Source organism: Pteropus vampyrus, unplaced genomic scaffold, assembly GCF_000151845.1.
Source record: "Pteropus vampyrus isolate Shadow unplaced genomic scaffold, Pvam_2.0 Scaffold27, whole genome shotgun sequence".
Classification (NCBI taxonomy): domain Eukaryota; kingdom Metazoa; phylum Chordata; class Mammalia; order Chiroptera; family Pteropodidae; genus Pteropus; species Pteropus vampyrus.
Window position 1 is genome coordinate 9,422,716 of NW_011888808.1, and position 20,261 is coordinate 9,442,976.

The window sequence follows — 20,261 nt, forward strand, 5'->3', positions numbered from 1 at the left end:
TGTAAGTTACTAAATCTCTCTAAGGCTGTTTCCTCATCTATAAAATGGAAAACATAGTTCCTACCTCAGAGGGTAGTAATGAGAATTAGAGTGAAGGAATATACAATCTAAGTACAATGAGTGGGACATAATACACACATAAGAAACATTTGCTGCTGTTGGTATCCACAATGGCTTCATCTCTAGGCAGGATATGCTTGCTCTTTGGTTATACAGAAAAGCTTAGAGAAAGTTCTAGGAATTCCTCTGGATTTACCCTCAATGCAGAATGTCCGTACAGCTGTCCACTCACTGTCCTCAAAGCTTTCCATTTTACCAATGGAAAGGTTCTTAACTTTCTTTTTAATCCTCCCCCACCCAAAAAAAAAAATTCATTTGAAATCGCAAGAAAAAGTGGAGAACACTGGAGCTGGAGCTCTCTGGAAAGCTGAGAAGAGAGAGGGCTGCTGAGGCCCTGACCCAATGGCAGGGCCCCGGATAAATGCCACAAATCGCAGATTCCGACTTTGAGAATCCAGGATGTCTTCTATTATCTCTGCACAGTAGTCTTTCAAAATTAGTTAAAACTGAAATTTTAATAAGAAAAAGGTTTATAGTTTTTTTTTTTAAAGAAACTTTAAAGTTTTTTTTAAAAGATTAGCAATCTTCCTTCAACTACTTTCTTTACTCTCAATTCTAAAGAGAAAAGCACAGCTGTGGGACACGAGCTACCAAAGAGGGCCACCTAGTGTGAAATAAGTAGACTGTGATTATTATCTAGAGGACTTTAATATAAGAACATGGGATGAAAGCAGAATGTATTATTAAAAGTGACAGTGATATGCCACACAGGTCTATTATACCAAGAATGGTAGCCAGATGGTCTCCATTTCCCATGGTAACTAAAGAAAAGGTACACAAATGCTAGCAGGCAGAATGCAGGTCAGAAACGAAGAGCCAAATGATACCAGTGACGGAGAAATTTTCAACCAGGAGACTATGAAATCTGTCCTGTCAAGGAGATCTTATAAATAAGATGTCATTTATCTGAATGATTTATGCTTAGTGCTGTCTGGAGGCACCGGAAAGGGATTAGATCATTGGTTCTCAAACTTTATATCTGTAATCCTTGCTTTCTTATTAAACCAAAACATTCCTCTAAAAATGAAAACTTCTGCAAGTTCATTTTGCACCATTGAATAGTGCCTTGTACATAGTAGTTATGGGATTACCTACTATTTTTGGCTCAGTAGCTTATAGTAAAGGCTGAGAGAAAAGAATGAAATAGAGAAAACTCGAAAGTATGGCAGGGCAGGTCTTCCGGTCTGAGTATACGCTCCTTGACCTCTCACTATTTGCCTTGACTCTACTGGGTAGGTTTTCCCCCAAAACTGTGGAACAGAACCTCTTCCTTCTACATCCCAATTCAAACGTCCTCCTAGGACAATTATATAAGCCTGACATTCTTTCCAAACTAGGCCTTTTTGAATACCCAACTTACAGAACACATTATACTTTTCCCCATCATCATTCAAAACTGGAAAACCACAAATTCATTTGCTCAGCTGTCCTTATTCTCCATAAAATCAGCGTGTATGGGAATGGCTCAAAGCTAACTAATGCCTCCCAATGTGAAGTACTGTAGTTGTATCATCTTTAATTACAATAATGAATAATTGGCCACCACTCCCCAACGAATGCAACTGGAATAAGTAATCCTCCACAAATTTTAAAGTAATTTTAATCTTTAGACATTCATAAATAAGTTTTCAGTTTCTTTCCTTATACATAAAACAAAGTGCCACTTCCCTCCAGTGGAACTTCCACTTTCCTTTCTGTACGACTTAGCTGCCTAAAAAACTCTCATTCCTTTACTTATCAAATATGTACTGAGAGCCTACCATATGCCAGGCACTATCGTGCATATAGTAATAAAAACATGTTCCCAAAGAAACAACTTCCAGGTTTGTGGGATAGGCAAACTGAAATACGTGCTAGGAAGGAAAAGAACATGAAATCTTGACTGGGGGGCCACCAGAGCAAGTTTCCCTTGCATCCAGAAGTTACGTCAGAACTGACATCTAATGAAAAGGTAGGAGATACTGGGCAAATGAGAGCAAGGGTGGAAATAGAATGGACTCCAGGCAGAAGAACAGCTTGTGCAAAGCCCGATGACAGGACAGGAGGGGGGCTTGGAGGAACAGCAGCCCAGTGCAGAGATGCAGAGTGAAAAGAAGAATATGTGCCATGAGGACAGACAGGTGGACAGGCCAGACCACCCAATGCCTGGCTTGTTCTCTAGTCACTATCCAAAGAACATCTGAAGAGCGTTAGACTGTGCTATAACCACCATTCATTCATTCAAAGCATATTTGCTGAGCACGGATATATATGCCAGGGACTCTCCGAGAACCCAGGAAATCAAGAATGAAGAAAACAGACAATAGCCCTTGCCCTGATGAGAGAAGACAGACAGTAAACGGGTAAAATATATAGCACGTGCTAAGGAGAAAAAGAAAGGATAAGATGGAGGTGAGGCGCCAGGCTGGGTGAGGGGAACTAGGTCAAAGGGAAGAGGTCACTATTTAAGGAGGGTAGGGTAAAGAAGGCCTCACTGATAAGATGGCATTTGAAGAGAGACCTGAAGAAGGTGAGGGATTGGGCCATAGCATGGGTAAAGGCCCCGAGGCAAAGGGGTGCTCAGCTTCCTCAGGAATCACACAGAGGCCAATGAGAAGAGTCTAGGAGACACAGAGTCAGAGACAGCAGCAGGAAGGCAGGTCACACAGGGTCTTAGAGGTAAGTACATTGTCTTTTACCTTTGGAAAGGGAAATCTTTGGAAGGTTTTACACAGAGAAGGTCTGTAATTTGACTTCCCTTTAAAAATGATTTCTCTAGGTACTAAACACAGACTGAGGAATGGGGGCATGAACCAGTTGGGAGGCTATAGCTATAATTTAGGGGAAAGTAGACAGGGGCCCAGACCAGGGTTATAACAGTAGAGCTGGTATAAAGTGGTCACATTTTGGGCAAACTTTTAAGGTAAAATCAACAGGATATGCTAACGGCTGAGAAGTATAGTAGCAGAGAAAGAGTTAAGGATAACGCCGAGATTTTTAGCCTGAGCAACCAGAAGAATGCAATGATCCTTATTGATATGGAGAGCATCTAGAGAAAAGGTTTTGGGATGAAAATCAGTCTTGTTTTGGACATGTTATATTTGAGAAGCCTAATAGAAATCCAACTAGAGATTCCAGTATATCTGTATATCTAGATATTCAAGTATCTCTATAGGTTATATTAGATATATGAGCCTGGAGTTAGTGGCAGAAGTAAAGGCTGAGACATAAATCAGGAAATAGCATACAGACGTATTCAAAGCCATGAGAGGAAGTCAGCAGAAAAAAGGAGAGGTCTGAGAACTGGGACACTCCAATATTGAGAGGTCGGGGAGACGAAGAGGAACAACCAAAGTGCATTAAAGATGAATGGCTACTGTGGTCACAGGAGCTTTGTTGTAAAAAGACTCCACTGGCTGTAGCATGAAAAACAGACTGGAAAGGAACAAGAGTTTACACGAAAGACCAGGGTAGGAAGCTGTGAACCCGCTGAACAGGCCTGGGACCTGGGCCTCCTGAAGGATTTCCGCCTGGGACAATGTCCATCATGGGAGAGTACAAAACTGCCCACGAGAAGGGCAAAGGCCAGCTTTTCAAATAGCAGCCTGCATCTCAGGGGGGAACCTGAGCATGCTGCATTGTTCTGTATAAACACGACCTTAAGATTCCTAACTTTTACATTTTCATAAATGTCACCTGGGTCTCTTGTCAATCATATCCTGTAACATATTGACAGCCCTGCAGATACTACTAAAGCGGTCCAGGGGACAGAAGTTGGTAGAAAGGATTTGGGTGATCAGGACGAGGTAGTTACTGAAGGAGTCCTATTGTCAGGATTTATGAATGGTTCTAGAATATAGGTAGGGAAGGGAAATAGAGGGAGGAATCAAAGAGGACTCCTAAGTTTCTGGCTTGCCATATTGGATGGGTGATGCTGCCATTCAATTACTCAGGGAATACTGGAAGAGAACCCAGGTAGGAGATTATGAGTTCAGTCTTAAAACCTCATACACTGCTGGTAGGACTGCAAATTGGTACAGCCACAATGGAAAACAGTATGGAGGTTCCTCAAAAAACTAAGAATTGATCTACCGTATGATCCAGTAATCCCTCTACTGGGTATTTACCCCCAAAGACTTGAAAACCCATATCTGAAAATATATTTGCACATCGATGTTCATAGCAGCATTATTCACAGTGGCCAGGACATGGAAGCAACCGGAGTGAGAAGCTGTGGTACATATATGCAATGGAATGTTACTCAACCATAAAAAGAGATGATATACTGCCATTTTGCAACAACATGGATGGACCTCAAGATAATCATGCTAAGCGAAACAAGCCAGACTGAAAAAGTTGAAAATCACATGACATCACTTATATGTGGGATATAAACCTAAAAGCAACAAATGAACAGGACAAACAGAGACCCAGGGACATGGACAATGGACTAGTGGTTACCAGAGGGTAGGGGGTGGGGGAAGAAGGAAGACGTAGACAAGGGAAAGGGGTCAAATATAGGGGGGTCGGGGAAGGGTGAAGTGGGTAAAGGGAATCAAATATATGTTAGCTGAAGAAAACTGGACTCTGGATGGTAATCACATAACAGAATATATAGATGTCAAATTACAATTTACAAATTACCCGAAAATTATATAATTGTATTAACTAATGTTACCCCAATAAACTTAAAAAAAAAGGGGGAGAGGACAAAATTGAGTTCAGTCTTAGACAATGTAGAGATGCTGAGAAGGCAGCTGGGACTGGAGCTCAGAAAAGTAATGGTACCAGGAAGGTCCATTTGGAAGTCATTTGCCTATTGTGTGAAACTGGTAACATACATAGGAATGACTGCCACGGAAAGGCTCTAGTAAGAAAAGAAAATGGCCGAGGAGTGAGCTTTTTAGACACCGGAATATTAATTGGCTGTACAGAAGAGATGGGCTTGCAAAGGAAGCTAAGAAAGAGCAGTTAAAGAGGGGAGAAGGAAACCAATGCGAGACTGTTCAGAGGAGGGAGGGAGCAACATGTCGATGCTGATGAGAGCTAAGACTTTCTAAAATATGTATTTAACTGACGACAGATCGCCCTTGTTTTGCCAGCAGATCAGTTTGTCCAATTAATTTCTACCAAAGCTTTCTGTGAATACAGTTAATAAAATCATCATATCCTAATTTTATCATTTAACATCTCTCTAACAAGCTATTCGAAATTGTCTATTTTTAAGACAGCAAGGCTGATAAACACATTTTGGATAAAACTACAGTTATGGCACTGAAGTGATTTTGAAGAGAACACAAAACTGGAGTCCCTATCACAGCCCTGGTTTTACCTTTATCTAGACCTTGGACAGGACTTCCCGAGTTTTGGTTTTATTATCTGGGGTGGGGAGATGTACGTAGTGACTAAGATGGGAAGCAATGAACTTATCTATAACATCCCATCTTCACAAAATCCTAGAGTTCACAATTAATTTTGTGGGAACACAGGGTTAAATGTGTGTATTTAAGTCACACATTTCCAACAGTGGCCTCTATATGGCAATAAAATGAATTACTACACCTCAAGCCGTCTAGTTTCATTTGGGCACTTCTCAGACCAAGCACATACTCTGACAGCTATGAAGTCTATTCCCTAATAAATACTGAACGATCATTTATTGATTCCCTAATGTAGAGCAAAATACCAGACAGTTTATTTCTGGTATATGCTTATATGTTCTTAAGAATTACATGTTACCTAAAGAGGAAAACACTTTTTTGTCCATCCAAAAGCAGCTAACTTTAAATATTAATTACTCTGTTAATCTTAACTTCAATTTAGAATAAGAGTACAGCTGATTTCCCATAATGCTACACAGGGCACAACAGGAGCACAAGATTCATCGAGCGAGTGAATGCAAGGACCATATTTTGTTGGGCTTAGAAATTCTGCTGAAAAATTACGTCTAAACATAGCCAAGTCACCATATTCTCCCTAATTCTAATATTTGTTTCTCATATAAACTATTTCCAGGGTTCACAGTTGCAGAGATAAGATCCAATTCTATTCAAAGCAAAACATGCATAAAATTTGTACAGATGCAAAGTATTAAAAACTTATTATTTGCTTCAAGCATAATAAAGAAGAAAGTGTGCACTAACAAAATATCTTATAATGTACTACTACAGTGGTCCTCCCGTGTCTACGGGGATACTTTCCAAGATCCCCAGTGGATCCCTCAAACCATGGATAGTACCGAACTACACACGCGCGCACGCGCGCGCACACACACACACACACACACACACAAACACACACACATTTTTTCCTATACATACATACCTATGGTAAAATTTAATTGATAATTAGGCACAATAAGAGGTTAATAATAATATCTAATAATAAAATAAAAGTTATAGACTATAATAAAAGTTATATAAATGTGGTTTCCCTCTCATATTATCTATTGTTCTCACCTTTTCACTTAAAGGAAGCATTTTATGGCTTCCTCTGGCATATCTGAATTGCTAGTATCACAACTCTTGAGCTCTAGGGACATCATAAAGTAAAATAAGGGTAACTTGAACACAAGCACTGCAATACCATGGCAGTCAATCTACTAAGTGACTAACAGGCCAGCAGCATATGCACTGTGGACATGCTGGACAAAGAGATGACTCACATCTGGATGAGATGAAGTGAAACAGCACAAGATTTTGTCATGCTACTCAAAACCGTGCACCATTTAAAACTTATTTTAATTCTGAAATTTTCCATTTAATATTTTCAGACTGAGGTTGACCTCAGGTAACTTAAACCGCAGAATGCAAAATCACAGAATGGTGGGACTTCGGTACTTTTCTTTGCCCAATAAAGCATTTGTTTTCTCAATGCCCAGTTCTAGAGGGAGTTCTTAAAGGTTATTCCCTGTGCCTCAAGAGATCATGACTGGCTTCCAGATATGTTTTGTTCACCATTCCAGTTATATTATTGATCAGTTTCACAGAATAAAAACAGTACACAGCAAATAAAAAGCTCAAAAAAGTTTTAAAAATGGGAAAAAAGTGAGAGCAATGGGGGCTGTTTTACTTTGTCCATAAATCAAACCTTGTTTCTTTAAGTCCCTTTCAACTCTCACATAGTCTAGCTAAACTACTGAGTTCCTACTGCCTCTCTAGCTTCTAATTTTTCATGCTGTGCTCTTATTCCGGCAGTTTCGATGTGCAGAATACCTTCGCATAGAAATCCCTTCCCTCTAACTCCCAGAGGCCAAATCCTATCTATCTTTAAAGGCTCAAAACATCACCACATCCATGAAGCTTTCTTGGAACTCCACACGAAAAGAAATCTTATCTTTTCAGAACAATGAGCCGTTATCTATCCCTCTTTATATTTTAACATGGTTCTCCCTTGTATTTAGTTATATTACTGACATACTTTTTACAGTGTACACGTATGTACATACACACACACACTGTAGGTAGGTAAGTAGGTAGGCAGGCAGGAGGACAGGCAGACAGACAGAGAGAAGTTGTAGTTATTTACTTACATTTTTAACTTCTAATAGTTTTTTTTCCCCCATAAAATTTGTCTCTCTTCATTCCAACAAAATTACTAATTATATTGTTATAACAAAGATTTTTACAAAAATTTTGTCCTATTGACAGAAATGCCAAATCAGACCATCTTTCTTGAATTCTTAGACAATTTTGCTTTAAATTCTATATGGAGAAACTTCTAATAGTTTTTAAACTCCTTAGATGTCAACTACTATTTGAAGCCTAGCCCAATCTTGCACAGAATAGATAATCATTAAATGAAAAAGTATAAAATGAGTTCTTATCATATATTGCTTTGTATATACTATACATAATGAAACGAATAAAACCATATGATATGGATGCTAAAATCGCCAAGAATTAAGTCATAAATTTCATAAAGAGATATTTCGTTCTTCTAATCTTCACTCTCTATTATACAGTAATCTTATTGGAGGGAATGATTTAACGCAAACTCACAGTTAAGTGTCCTTCATGATGATCTGGGAAATGAATGAATAAGTACTCTGTGGCTACCAGTTGCATTATGGAGTCACCTAGGAATTCCATCCTCTGGTTGTGGCCTCTGAAAAATGAAACATCAATGTAAAGAGGTCAATTTACAGATTAAAAAAAAAAAAAGAATTTTTTAAAGGTATGATTTAAAAAGGCAATATGTTCATCTTGCTTTAAAGCACAAAACATTTAAATAAGATTCCCTAAGGCCCCTCAATTGAAAAGAGATGAGTCAATATAAGTTGAATTTCAAAAAATAGTAAAAATGAGTATTATCTAAGGATTAAACAACTGCTAAAATAAAGACTGGAAAACAGTGCCTGATGAGAAGCTGAGGAGTATCAATTGAAAGATATAGTACAGACGACATCTTGCATCTGTAACAACAATCTTGCATAGACAATCTCATTACAGACAAAACAAAGCAAAAAGGTTTAAACTTCCTCTTTGCTAGATCTTTACCTCTGTATAGAAATATATACTCCATTATTCAAATCTGGAATCCAGGTTAAGAACAAGGCTCTTTAAAGAAAGTTGTTAAATATTTGATTTGGGGGAGGGGGAGCCAAAAACTAAATAAAAAACAACATGCAAAAGAATAACATTTTGGTTATTTTCTTATCGTATTAGCTCATCTTCAAATCATTCATCCAGAGCAGGGGCTGGAAGGTTAAATTCAGCCCATGGCCTGTTTTTATAAACACAGTTTAACTGGGACCCAGCCATGTTCATTTATATTTTTCCTATGGCTGCTTTTATGCTACTATGGCAGAACTGAATCATAACAAAGAGACCACATGGCCTATAAAGCCTAAAATATTTAATATCTGTCCCTTTACAGAAAAAAGTTTTATTTCCTTCACACTTCTCTTATACTTTATAAAGAAATTAGAGGCACAACAATGAGACCAAAAATATTAGTTTGGAGCATATCTCCTGGTCCACACCAGTGTCTGGCTACTCATCCATCTCATGATTTCCTAGAAATATGTTTGAAATCCCAATTCCTTTGAAGGGTACGCAGCAAAGGTATGGGACTGCCTGTCTAAATAGTCACAATGGGACTGCATGAGTAAGTCTAACTCACAGGGTCAGATGGTTAAATCCCACAGTTCTCAACGTGAATGCTCTTGCCAGAAGTCGAACATGAGTAAAAATTACTCCGATTGCTTCTTCAAACTCCGTAAGTTTCTGTAGAACTGGAGAAGTCTCAATAAGTTGTCTATCAGTATTTGGCTCTTGTAGCTATAGGAAAAAAATAAATAAATAAAAATCACGTGCAGTTTTGGGTAACAAGAGTAATTATCAATTCTAAGATAGTGTTTTGTAAATTCCTTCTCCAATGGGTAGAAATTTCTGAAATGCAAATAAAACATCCCTTTCTCATCCCTTAGAAGGGCAAACAAACCTAATATTTAAAAAGGGTTCAAATAATATTTTCCAATCTTCTATCAAATTTCAAGGCCAAGTACTGTACACAGATTGTTCTAATCCCAAGTATTATACTAACTCTCCAAGGAAGAGGCAAGCTGAAAAACTGCTGGTAGAGGAATGTATATATCTATCTAGTAACGCAGTGGTTTTCAAACTTTAGCATTCTTCGGAACCCTTGCAGAGCTTGTTACCTGTGCACAGCCAGGCCTTACACCAGAGTTTCTGAATCAGCATGTCTGGAGTAAGGACTGAGAACTAGCCTTTCTGATAAGCTACCAGGTGATGGGCATGCGGCTGTCTGGGGACTGCCATTTGAGAACCACTGCATTAGTGTAACTTGACCACTATGTGTCTTCCAGGGACCAATCTATTTTAGCAAATGAGCATCATTAAAACTGGATTCAGGTTATAGTGAGATTATTATACCACTAGGTAGGTGCTCCACATAACAATGAGACTTTAACAACTAGCAGAGAACAAATATGAAAAGTGTAATTATTTTTATTTTTTTCCCCTCATTAATCCCCACCCCCTCCCCCAACTTCCACCCCTGACCTATGGATGTTGCCATTTCCCCTTAAGAATTGGATCTCTGAAGGCAGAGCATCTCCTCCCACATGCTCAGGGTGCACCCAGGGCCTGGCACACCCGGGGTATGGTCCATGGCTCCACCTGGGGCGCGAACCCAGGACCTTCTGCATGTAAAACAGACATGCTAACCACTACACCATGGAGCCACCCAAAAAGTGTAATTAAGATGAACATTTTCAACAACTTTGCGCGATTTCATATTAATAATATATCTATAAGGTACTTTGAATTAATGCCATTTATTACTGTAAAGCCTCTCATAAGAGGTCAGTCACTAGTGATTATTATTATATAAATACACGTAAATGTATATCTACAAAGTAAACAATAGTAAAAGTTTTTAAACCAACTAGGGGAAAAGATGTCATATGTAGATCTTTTAAATTCCGAAATCCTGAGTAAAAAGTTATCACACTAAACTAAAATTTTAATTTATAATATGTTTTATGCAATCTGAAGCAAAGCCATCAATTTCTAAGATCCAAATTAGGTTACAATTTATCAATGTTAATTTAGTATTTGTTCTACTTTGTAATAAGCCCACACTTGTTCCATATTATTTTCTCTATAACAGCAGGTACATAGATATATGCCGAGTCAACACAAGCTTTGAATATCCCATTTTAGGAGACGAGGAGGGACCAAACCACAGCCACACACATAGGTCTTCCTGCCTTGTAAGGGAAGACATGTCTCAGGGCTTCCCTAACCCATCCCAGACCACAAAAATGCAACGTATAAGATCATCGTACTATCTGTTCCAAAGTTTTCCAGTTCTGACACCTAGCTTAAAGTCAAAGTCAGTGAAGGGAAACTAAGAACAAAAGCAGGAGCGGGTAAAAAGGCAAACTAAAGTCACATGAACACCCAGTTATAACGCTGGCTGCAGATCAGAGGTCACACTTACCTGGAGAGGGTGGAGAGGATAATTGAGCCATACTTCTCGCAGGTCCTGGAAAATGGAGTGATGTCTTTAATGCTCAAGGGAGCCACTTAACACATTCTAGAGTACTAAATAAAATGCCATTATGTGAAATGCTGAACTATTTCAGATGCTGACTCCACTTATTGCAAATTCAATAGTGCTAGCAAACTAATTTTTTTTAAGTGTACTCACCACTCAAACTGCCTATAGTGACTGCAATTAGCCTATTAAGCTGGGGAGGAAAAGAACCACCCCCAGCCCCAGGAGTCAAAGACACCTTTTAAAACTAAGTTACAGATTTGCTTAATCTAATATGAAAGATTAAGCTCCCGTTTTAATCATATTTTTTAGTTTCCCATTCCCTAGAAATGTGCATCAGCTGTGCCTTTTGTAATTAAAACTCATCTCAAATGTCCTTTATTTTAGGTACTCATTCATTACCATATGAGCTGTTTTAAGATGGAGTGGAAAACATCTCATATCTAGTTCCTAAACTCTTAGATCTATAAGACAGACCACCCTTTTACTGTGGGTCACTACAAATGTTTACTTGAAATATGGGAATAAGTGAATTTTATGAAGAAGCCCAGTACATCATTTTATCCACTGAGTTAAATCTAGAGGCAATTATAATTAGAACCTTCTCAGTTCTAAGAGAAAGTTCTAAGTTTCAGAGTCTCTTTGTGGCCTTGATGTTTTTAAAAAGAAGGGAAAATATTTTTCTAATTTGGGGTGGGGAGAAGTATAGAAAAAATTATTACCACTTGTGACACAGATGATGACAAAGTGAAATAAAATACCTGATATTTTTGTAAAACTTGCATCTTATTAATAAAATACACTTAGGGTTTTGGGGTTTTTTTTGCCAATATTTTTAAAAATGCTTAAATATCAAACTGTTCTTTTAAGGCATTTAAAGGACTTCTATTAACCAGTTCAGTAACTTTTCCCTTAAATTCTCTGTGGCATGAATTACACTGAATGTCACTCCCTTCTTGCAACTGTCTCCAGTTTTCTCAATGCTTTTTTAACTCCTCCTACACCCAAATGAACATTTACCAGACTTCGGCCTCTCACCTGACCTACTCTTACCTGCTCCTCGGGAGAGATCCCCCATTCCCACTACTTTAACTATGACCTCAGTTTAGATGACGCATTCAGCTCTGCTGTAGTTTTGACCTCTCATCTAAGCTACAAGTTCATAACTCTATGTGCCTTAATGAGTATCTTTTACCTCACACCCAAATAATAACTTTTCATCTTTCACCTTAAACTAAGGAGTATGGTGTTAGGCGGGCTCAGGAGTCAGGCAGCCTGGGTTTAATCCTGCTTCCATGCTGGCAAGTTACATAACCTCACTCAGCCTCCATTTCCTTGAGCATTAAGATAAAGATAACTATGCTACCTACTGCAAAGTGTTCTCTGATGCCTCAACGAGCAATGCATTCAAAGCACGAAACCCAGTGTTGGTACATAGAAAATGCTACTATCAATAATGATGATATTAACAGTAATGATAAACAGCTATCTCTTCTAACCAACTCCAATCTCCAAAGCTCAAAATTCTTAGGGACTTCTTGATTCATCTTTTTCCTTGCCCCTGTGTTTTACATTAAAAAATGCTGCGATTTCTCCTTTGATGTCTGTTCCCACCCATCTTGGTGTTAACAGCATTAATAACGCCTCACAACTCGACTATTTCAACTGCCTCCATTTCCTTTAATCTACCCTGTATAGAAAGGTAAGGTTCTGCGGCACTTTGGTGTCCAAGAAAAATTCCTGGAAAAGATCTAGACTGGAATTCCAGTTCTACCTTTTACTGGCTTAAGCACCTTAGGCAAAGCCTCTACCTTCAGTTTGCTCTTCTGGAAAATGATCATTGACTATTGGGACATTTGCTCATACATCAAGTTTGTACTGAATACCTGTTATGTATGAGCTTACTAAGATGAATAAGACACTATCTCTGTCCTCAAAGAAGCCTAGTGGAGAAGAATAAGTAAAAGGTAAGTAAGTATAATTTAATAAACTCCGATAAGTTCTATAATAACAATATATACTAAGTGCCAGGGAAATGGTGCCTGGGGGTGTCAGATAAAGCTTCAAAGAGAAGGTGACTCTTCAGATCCATCCAGAAGAACATGAAGAATTAAGTAAGTCAGCAGAGGGAGAGAATTTCAAAAAGGGCACCATAAATACACAAATAGTATGTCTTGAAGTACACAGGCACAAAAGGGTAACCTCTAACAGGCAGAGCACAGAGGATGGAGTGCAGTGAAAATACTCTGTATGATACTACGACGAGGCATACATGTTATTATACATTTGTCCAAACCCACAAATGTGGAAGACCAAAAGTCAACCCTAGAGTAAACTCCAGACTTTATGTGATTATATGTGTCACTGTTCATTGATTGTAACAAATGTACAGCGCCGGTCGGGGCTGTTGATAAAATGAGGAAGGCTAGGCACATGTGGGGAATTTTGGTACTTTCCTCTCAATTTTACTTTGAATATAAAAGTATTCTTTAAAAAAATTAAAAATTAAAAAAGATAATTTCTAGAATGGCACGAAGAGGGAGTAAAAAGAAGGGAAACTGAAAAAAATAGGTAGGAATCAGATTATGAAAACTATTAAATGCAACGTTGTATAGTACAGACTTTGGCTGTCACTAAAGAAATTTTAAAAATTTCACAGATTTTAAACCAGAAAGACCATAATTAAATCTGTACATTAAAAAGAAGACAACAGTAAATATAGCATGAATGATAGACTGGAGTGGTGGGGAATGACAACCAGTTAAATATTTCAAGTGAGTGACAAGGACAAACATTATATAGCAGTAGGATGGCCAAGAGTGAACTAATTTGACAGAAGTTTGCAACTGAATGGCTGCAGGAAGAAAAAAGCTTAAGGATAAAGAAGATCCTAAGGTTTCTGGTTACATCATAAAAAGAAAGAAGTATGTTTGGGGGCTAAAGTGATGAGTTCAAATACTAAACCTGTTTGTCTATGAAACAGCCAAAGAATCTGCCCAGCAGCAATCTGAAAAGACATTTTTTCCAATTTCTAGACACTGGGACCGACGTCTGAAGATCCCCCTCCCTTCTCCCCAAAAGAGATAGAGGGAGTGGGAAAATAGAAAAGATTAGACAGAAATCACTCCCTTGTTTCTAAAAGAGCCGTCGGGATGATCAAATTCCAACAATGGCTCTGAATGTACTGGGTAAACTGTGAAAGGTTACATGAATCCAAACACAGAGAACCAATAAAAACTGTCTGGGGCTGAAATACTAAAAATCAGTTCAGGTTGAGAAAGATAAACAGTCTTAGGGACTTCTTGATTCATCTTTCCTTGATTCCTCCCAGGGCTGGAAGGAGGACACCAAAAGAGCCAGCTAGAAAGCTGAGAGAGAACTGTTTCCTTCAAGGTCTGGCAGCAGCCGTAAAACATCAGACGACCTGTCTTTCAGGGACTTCTGCTTTCCTGCCAGTGGTGTCCTCCGACTTGCTTTGTCCTAATCCCCTGAATAAAGATTACTGGGACACTCAGTTGCTAAACTGCCCTTGGCTTCTGACAGCACCCAATCTCAAATTAATCCCTTGCTTATTCTAATCCAGCGCCAGTCAAGACAGCCAACCAAGAACTTGATGCCTGCTTCCCTGGCCCTCCTCAGCATCAGTGAGGACCAGCCTAGGCCTCAGAAAGGACGCCCGCCTCCCTCTTGCAGTGCCCTCCCTCACTGCATGGAGTCAATAATTCTGACTTTGCCGGCCTACAGGTTTACCCCTGGCTGTCTTTGGCTGATTAGACTTTCACAATACCATTACTCAAAAAAAAGTACAAAGGTTCACCAACATCTCACATACTACAACTAATAGATGTAAACCAATATGCAGATGTCAAATGAGTTAGAATGGCCGGGTGTGTGCACTTGAACATGCTGAAGTGGAAAGACCTTATTATTACTAAGCCTCGTTCCAATTCATAAAGGCATAATAAGACGACTTCTGAATCTCAGCCATGCCATCTGTAAGATAATGTTCAGACTCTGCTTTTTCATTTAGTCATTTATTCATTTCATTCCTTTAACAAATATTTATTAAATACTGCACATGCAGCATTGTGCTCAGTACTGGAAATTGAAGATAAGCTTGCTAAGTAGACAAGTGGGAGAGAAGCAGTTTAAAGAGAGAAAAGAATCTAAACAAAAACAGATGCAATTAAGAACACAAGGTGTATAAAGCTGCATAGAATTCTGGAAGAGAGGAATGGAGTGGATGGGGAATGCAGATAAGAAGGGAGAAAGAGGCAGGGAGTGAGTGGGGGTTGAGGACAAGTTCAAGGAGTGAGGGGGCACGCAAAGGCAAGACTGGAGGTGGGATACAAAGTAAAGAGGTTGCTGAAATAGCCAACGAAAAACAAAAGCCACAACAACGATATTTTAAGTTCTAAGAAAAGGACTTAAAATACATGCCATCTGCTACAGATATAAGTCAAGATGCACACTTGTTTATAGGTATAGGACAAAATGGGGAACGTGGAACATCTGTAGATAATTTTCCCTTCAGAAAGAAATTCAGAAATATAAAATCGTCACATATCTCTAAAAAACAGATTAAAAAAAATCAAACCCTCAGATATGAATATTGTCTAGGTCCCATTTTTCAAAGCTATTGATTCTTTTTTTAAACTATCCTAAGTAATATAGTAATAACATCTGACAGCCACTTAAGCTGAAGGTTGCACAAAAGCTTAAAACACGGGCTTCCTATGTTCTTTATTGCTCCATGAGGGCTATTTCATTCAATTATAATGACATTTCAATTTGGAATACAGAGCTGCCTCTCCCTTTAAATGTTAAATTGACTTGTTTTGGTACAAAAAGCATCCAGTATATGCTCTATTACATGTAGGATTAAAAAGGTAGCTCTAGTAATTTTCATAGCTTAATACTTTAGTAACAACAGAAACTATTTCAGAATCTATCATTTTTTCTTAAACTATAATTTGCTTTTAAAAAAAAGTACTTCCATACTCTTTATTCATAGCCCTATCACAAACTCCCTATGAACTGCCTTTCGAAAATAAATATACATTTATCTAGTCCACATAATTTACATAAAAACAAATCATAATCAGAAAAGCCAAAAGGCTAGAACTTCAACTGAGCCTGCATGGGGTAGGTACCCAACGATTATTACAACAGAAAATCATAATTAACTTCAAGATACTTCAAAATAAAGCAAAGTCCTTCTATATTTGTACTTGTATTTCAGTTACAAGTGACCCTGAAGAAAGACAAGGTTTTAGGCAGAAGACAATCTCCTAGTGTCCATGTCCACAGACCTCTCCCATCTGCAAAGAGTCGAATGAGCTATTTTTGATGTACTTGTTCCTCCTAGACTCTCTTTAAAGCACAAAGACTAATTAATATAACATCTTCTGTAATGATATGTAACTGAGAAAAATCAAATGAGTCGAAATAAATACCGGATCATTAAAGAGTAAGCGTCCAAATAACTGCTTGGCTTCCTCCAGGCTTCCCTCCAAGTAAACAGCTCCTAGATAAAAGGGTGAGAATGCCCAAAGGAAGCTTGCATTAATATTCAGAGAAAATTACATATCTCTATAAAAAGCAAAAAGGCAAGCCAGAATTCACTCACGGAAATAAGCGACAAGATCAGAAGCAATTGTTTTAAAGGTAGCATTTTTCCTCTTTTAGCTATGCTTTATATTATAAATGAGACTGAAATACAAAATTCAATTTACTAAAGTCTAAATCTAATACTGTAAGTAAAAGAGGCCAAATATGAACTATCATGAAAGATATGGGTATGAACCTTACCATGCACAAATGACTTTATAAAAACGTTGTTTTGTTTTCTGTATTTAGAGTTTATGTTTCAGACCATAAATAAAACCTGGGTTCAGATCACAAAAGGCTTCCACAAATAAAAATCAGGACAGTCTTTACCTTTCATTTTGAAATAATTAATTTAAAAACTTTTGAGATAATTAAGCACTATATGCATTTACCATTAATCACAACCAGTTAAGTACTGTAGTAACATTTTAATTGCATATCAAATAACTCTGGAGTAGGGCGGTCATATATTCATGAAATCATATTTTCATATCTGTCTTCAGAAAGACTATTTTCCATGTAAAATATTAAGACACTTAGTCACCAGGGCTTTTGATGACTAAATACATTTATTATTTATCAATAGTTATAGCAATAATAATAACAACAACAATAATAATGATAGTACTAATAGTAGTTATTTTGGGGGCCATTTATGCTCTCGACACCATGTGAACCATTTTCACATTCTTATCTTCACCTTCATGGGTGCCTCAGTAAGAGGATGTTAGAAAAGGTTTATAGGATTTGGGCTCATTGTAGGTGATTTGGGGGAAGAGTTGAAGAAAATGAAACTTTGCTCTGGATTGGATGCCGCCAGGATTGGATATTAAGATCCTTATGACAACTCTGTGAAGTAATACTATCTCCATGTCATAGATGGGAAACTGAGGCTCCCAGAAATTCAATAACTAGACGCAGAGCTGATAAATGATGCAAGAGGGAATTCGAGCATATCTGCCTGGCTCTGGAACCAACTGTAACACTAAGTGTCAAAAATATTATGTGTACAGAGCACAGTAATTCCATGTGACAAACGCTCTGAAAATAAGACGTATTCGTGCAAAAGAGACAAAGCTGTGAAAAGACTGGATAATTATTAAACATTCTCTTGCTACCATCATCAGCATAAAACTATAATGGGAAGCTTTTATATTCATTTGCAAAAAAAGAGGGCAAAATTGATAAGGAAGTACAAAGGCCTTTGAAAAATAAAATGTACTCAATCATTCACCTAAAAAAAAAATCAAGGAAGTGTCAATCCACTGTAACATTCCATTGTAAAGCATGCTGGCAATCACAAGCTAATTAACTGTTCGTAATTTTCCTATACCAATAGCTAACTGTATTCTGGTGACAGTAAAAAAAAAAGAAATTGAGGAAGTAAAGCACCTGAGTAGGGAAGTAAAGTGTCTGTATCACTCTTGCTTCAAGAGAATAAATAATAGCTATACAGACTCAAGCCCCAGAATTTTAAAAAACACAGTATTTTCAAGGAGGTAGGTATTACTCTAGGGACTTCACATGCTTTGGGAACAAGTCATTACGTCCCAAGTCTCCACACTGAATTTTATGTGCTCTCCAGACATTTTAGACATGTAAAAAACTAAATTATAAAAAGAAAAATTACCTATTAATGCTTCAAAACAATTAGCCATTGCATGTCGAAGGTCTGATTCTCTACAAAGATCGGGTCCATGGGCATAAAGCATAAATCGATCCAGTTCAAGTTTCTACAAAATTCAAAATGACAAAAAGAAAAAATTTGGCAAAATCATAGCTGTGATAACTCAACATCTCCTAGGGGTAAAGGATTATGGCTACAAATAACAGGCCTATGTCAGTATATTAAGAAAGTTTAGTCTACCATTCATCAGGAGTCCTTACATATGACAAAGCTTAGCTTTTCCCCAAGCAGACTTCTATGAACTCTAGTCCAAGTTCGGACAAAGCAATAGCCCAAGCTGGAATAAAACTTTGCTAAAAGATCAGGGGCCCTTGAGTTTATGCAATATGTCTAAGGAAACACAAACCCAGCCCAAAGTTAACCTTTTTGATTCCAGTTTTATGTGGTACTGATGATGCTGGTACCATACAAAACAGATTTTTATGTGGTAAATGGGGACCCTTCAAAATGTCTCATATCTCTAAATCTTTTTTTCTATTTGGTAAGGATTTTGGAGTCCCTATATATTTGTACTTGCGTCTCCTTTATGAGGGCTCCAGACTCATCCTTCTGAAGGCTCAGTTAGATCTCAGCAATGGGCTAGGTTTATTTTAAGGGCTCTGTTTGTAATGAATTATGTTTCCTTTTCAATTTGGCCTCAGACAAGTTTAGAGCCAAATTTGTGGCCTAGCTCTAGAAAATGTATAGGACTTAAGAATACGTCTGTGTTGATTAACTTTACCTCCAGCTTCATTTTACTCTCCTCCTACACATATTTTCTCTTTATCTTGAGTTCTGTCCCTATTTATTTCTTAATCTATTATATTTCAAATAATTCAATTCCTCTTAGAACTAGACACAGAATGAATTTTTTAAATAAAATTCCTGAGACAGAATAAATAGAAATCATAATTCTTTCCATAAAAAAGAGAAAGAACACTGCATAAGCATGCACTAAATCTGCTTCCATACCATGTAATTCAATCCAATAAACACTTACTAAGCAATAACATTCCATGTAATATGGAATAAGACACAAGTCAATGAACAACCGAGGACAATATAAGTCTCATAAGTCCTCAGATAAAAGATACTCAATTTTGTTTATCTCAGTCTGTATGTTAAAAATATCTATATCCATTTATATTAGAAAAAGACAAAGACAATAAAAATAAGACATATATGCTATCAGTATTTTGTGTTGCTAGGAATTCATGCATATAAAATATACTCGAATGAGAGTTTTGACTACCACAAATGCAACAGCAGAAACACCTCTTAAAAAATTGATCCCCAAGCGTAAGAGTTTATACTAGAAAATGCAAATTTCATCTGTTTCATAATTTCACTGGGAAAATTCAATTGTTTGCTATCTCTGGAGTCCTGCTTAAGAGTAGTCCGCAAGCCATAATTTATAATATAAACAACTATTGTGGAATGCTATGAATTTTCCAACTTCTCATAATCCCAGCTCTATATATTTTTTCATGTAAGCATTAGTGGAACTTTTAAAAAAGAGAGTGATGTTCAACTGTGCATGTGTTAGAACATTCATTTGCTAAAGAAGTGACCTAGAACTTTCACTAAATTCTCAAAAGGGTCTTCTTATCTAGTCTCCTCCTCCTAAATGGTCAAGAGCCATGGTCTAGACAGAAGAAAGGCAAGAGTACCACTGCCTTCTGCTAGAACAGATGGGTGTTGAGTGCTCTGGGAATGTCCCGGCTTGGGGCAAAGGAAGATCATATCGAAATCCCTAAAGGGAGAAACTGGCCACCAGCCTCACATAACTCATGGCTTTGTAGAACATCCAGTGTGTTACATAATAGCTTCCATTTTCATGCTATGGCAATTTCCCACGCTT

At 37.7% G+C, this 20,261-nt stretch overlaps 1 protein-coding gene across 4 annotated transcripts in view; it reads right to left on the bottom strand.

Annotated features, from left to right (window-relative positions):
• DROSHA (drosha ribonuclease III) overlaps window positions 1-20,261 on the bottom strand; it is a 109,744-nt gene that overhangs the window by 12,499 nt on the left and 76,984 nt on the right. For all 4 annotated transcript variants that reach the window (XM_011356448.2, XM_011356444.2, XM_011356446.2 and 1 more), the window contains 5 exons: window positions 18,365-18,467; window positions 16,581-16,651; window positions 11,068-11,112; window positions 9,223-9,380; window positions 8,100-8,205 (listed from right to left, as the gene is read on the bottom strand). In XM_011356448.2, coding sequence (XP_011354750.1) covers window positions 8,100-8,205; window positions 9,223-9,380; window positions 11,068-11,112; window positions 16,581-16,651; window positions 18,365-18,467 — 483 coding nt within the window. The remainder of the gene's footprint in view (window positions 1-8,099; window positions 8,206-9,222; window positions 9,381-11,067; window positions 11,113-16,580; window positions 16,652-18,364; window positions 18,468-20,261) is intronic.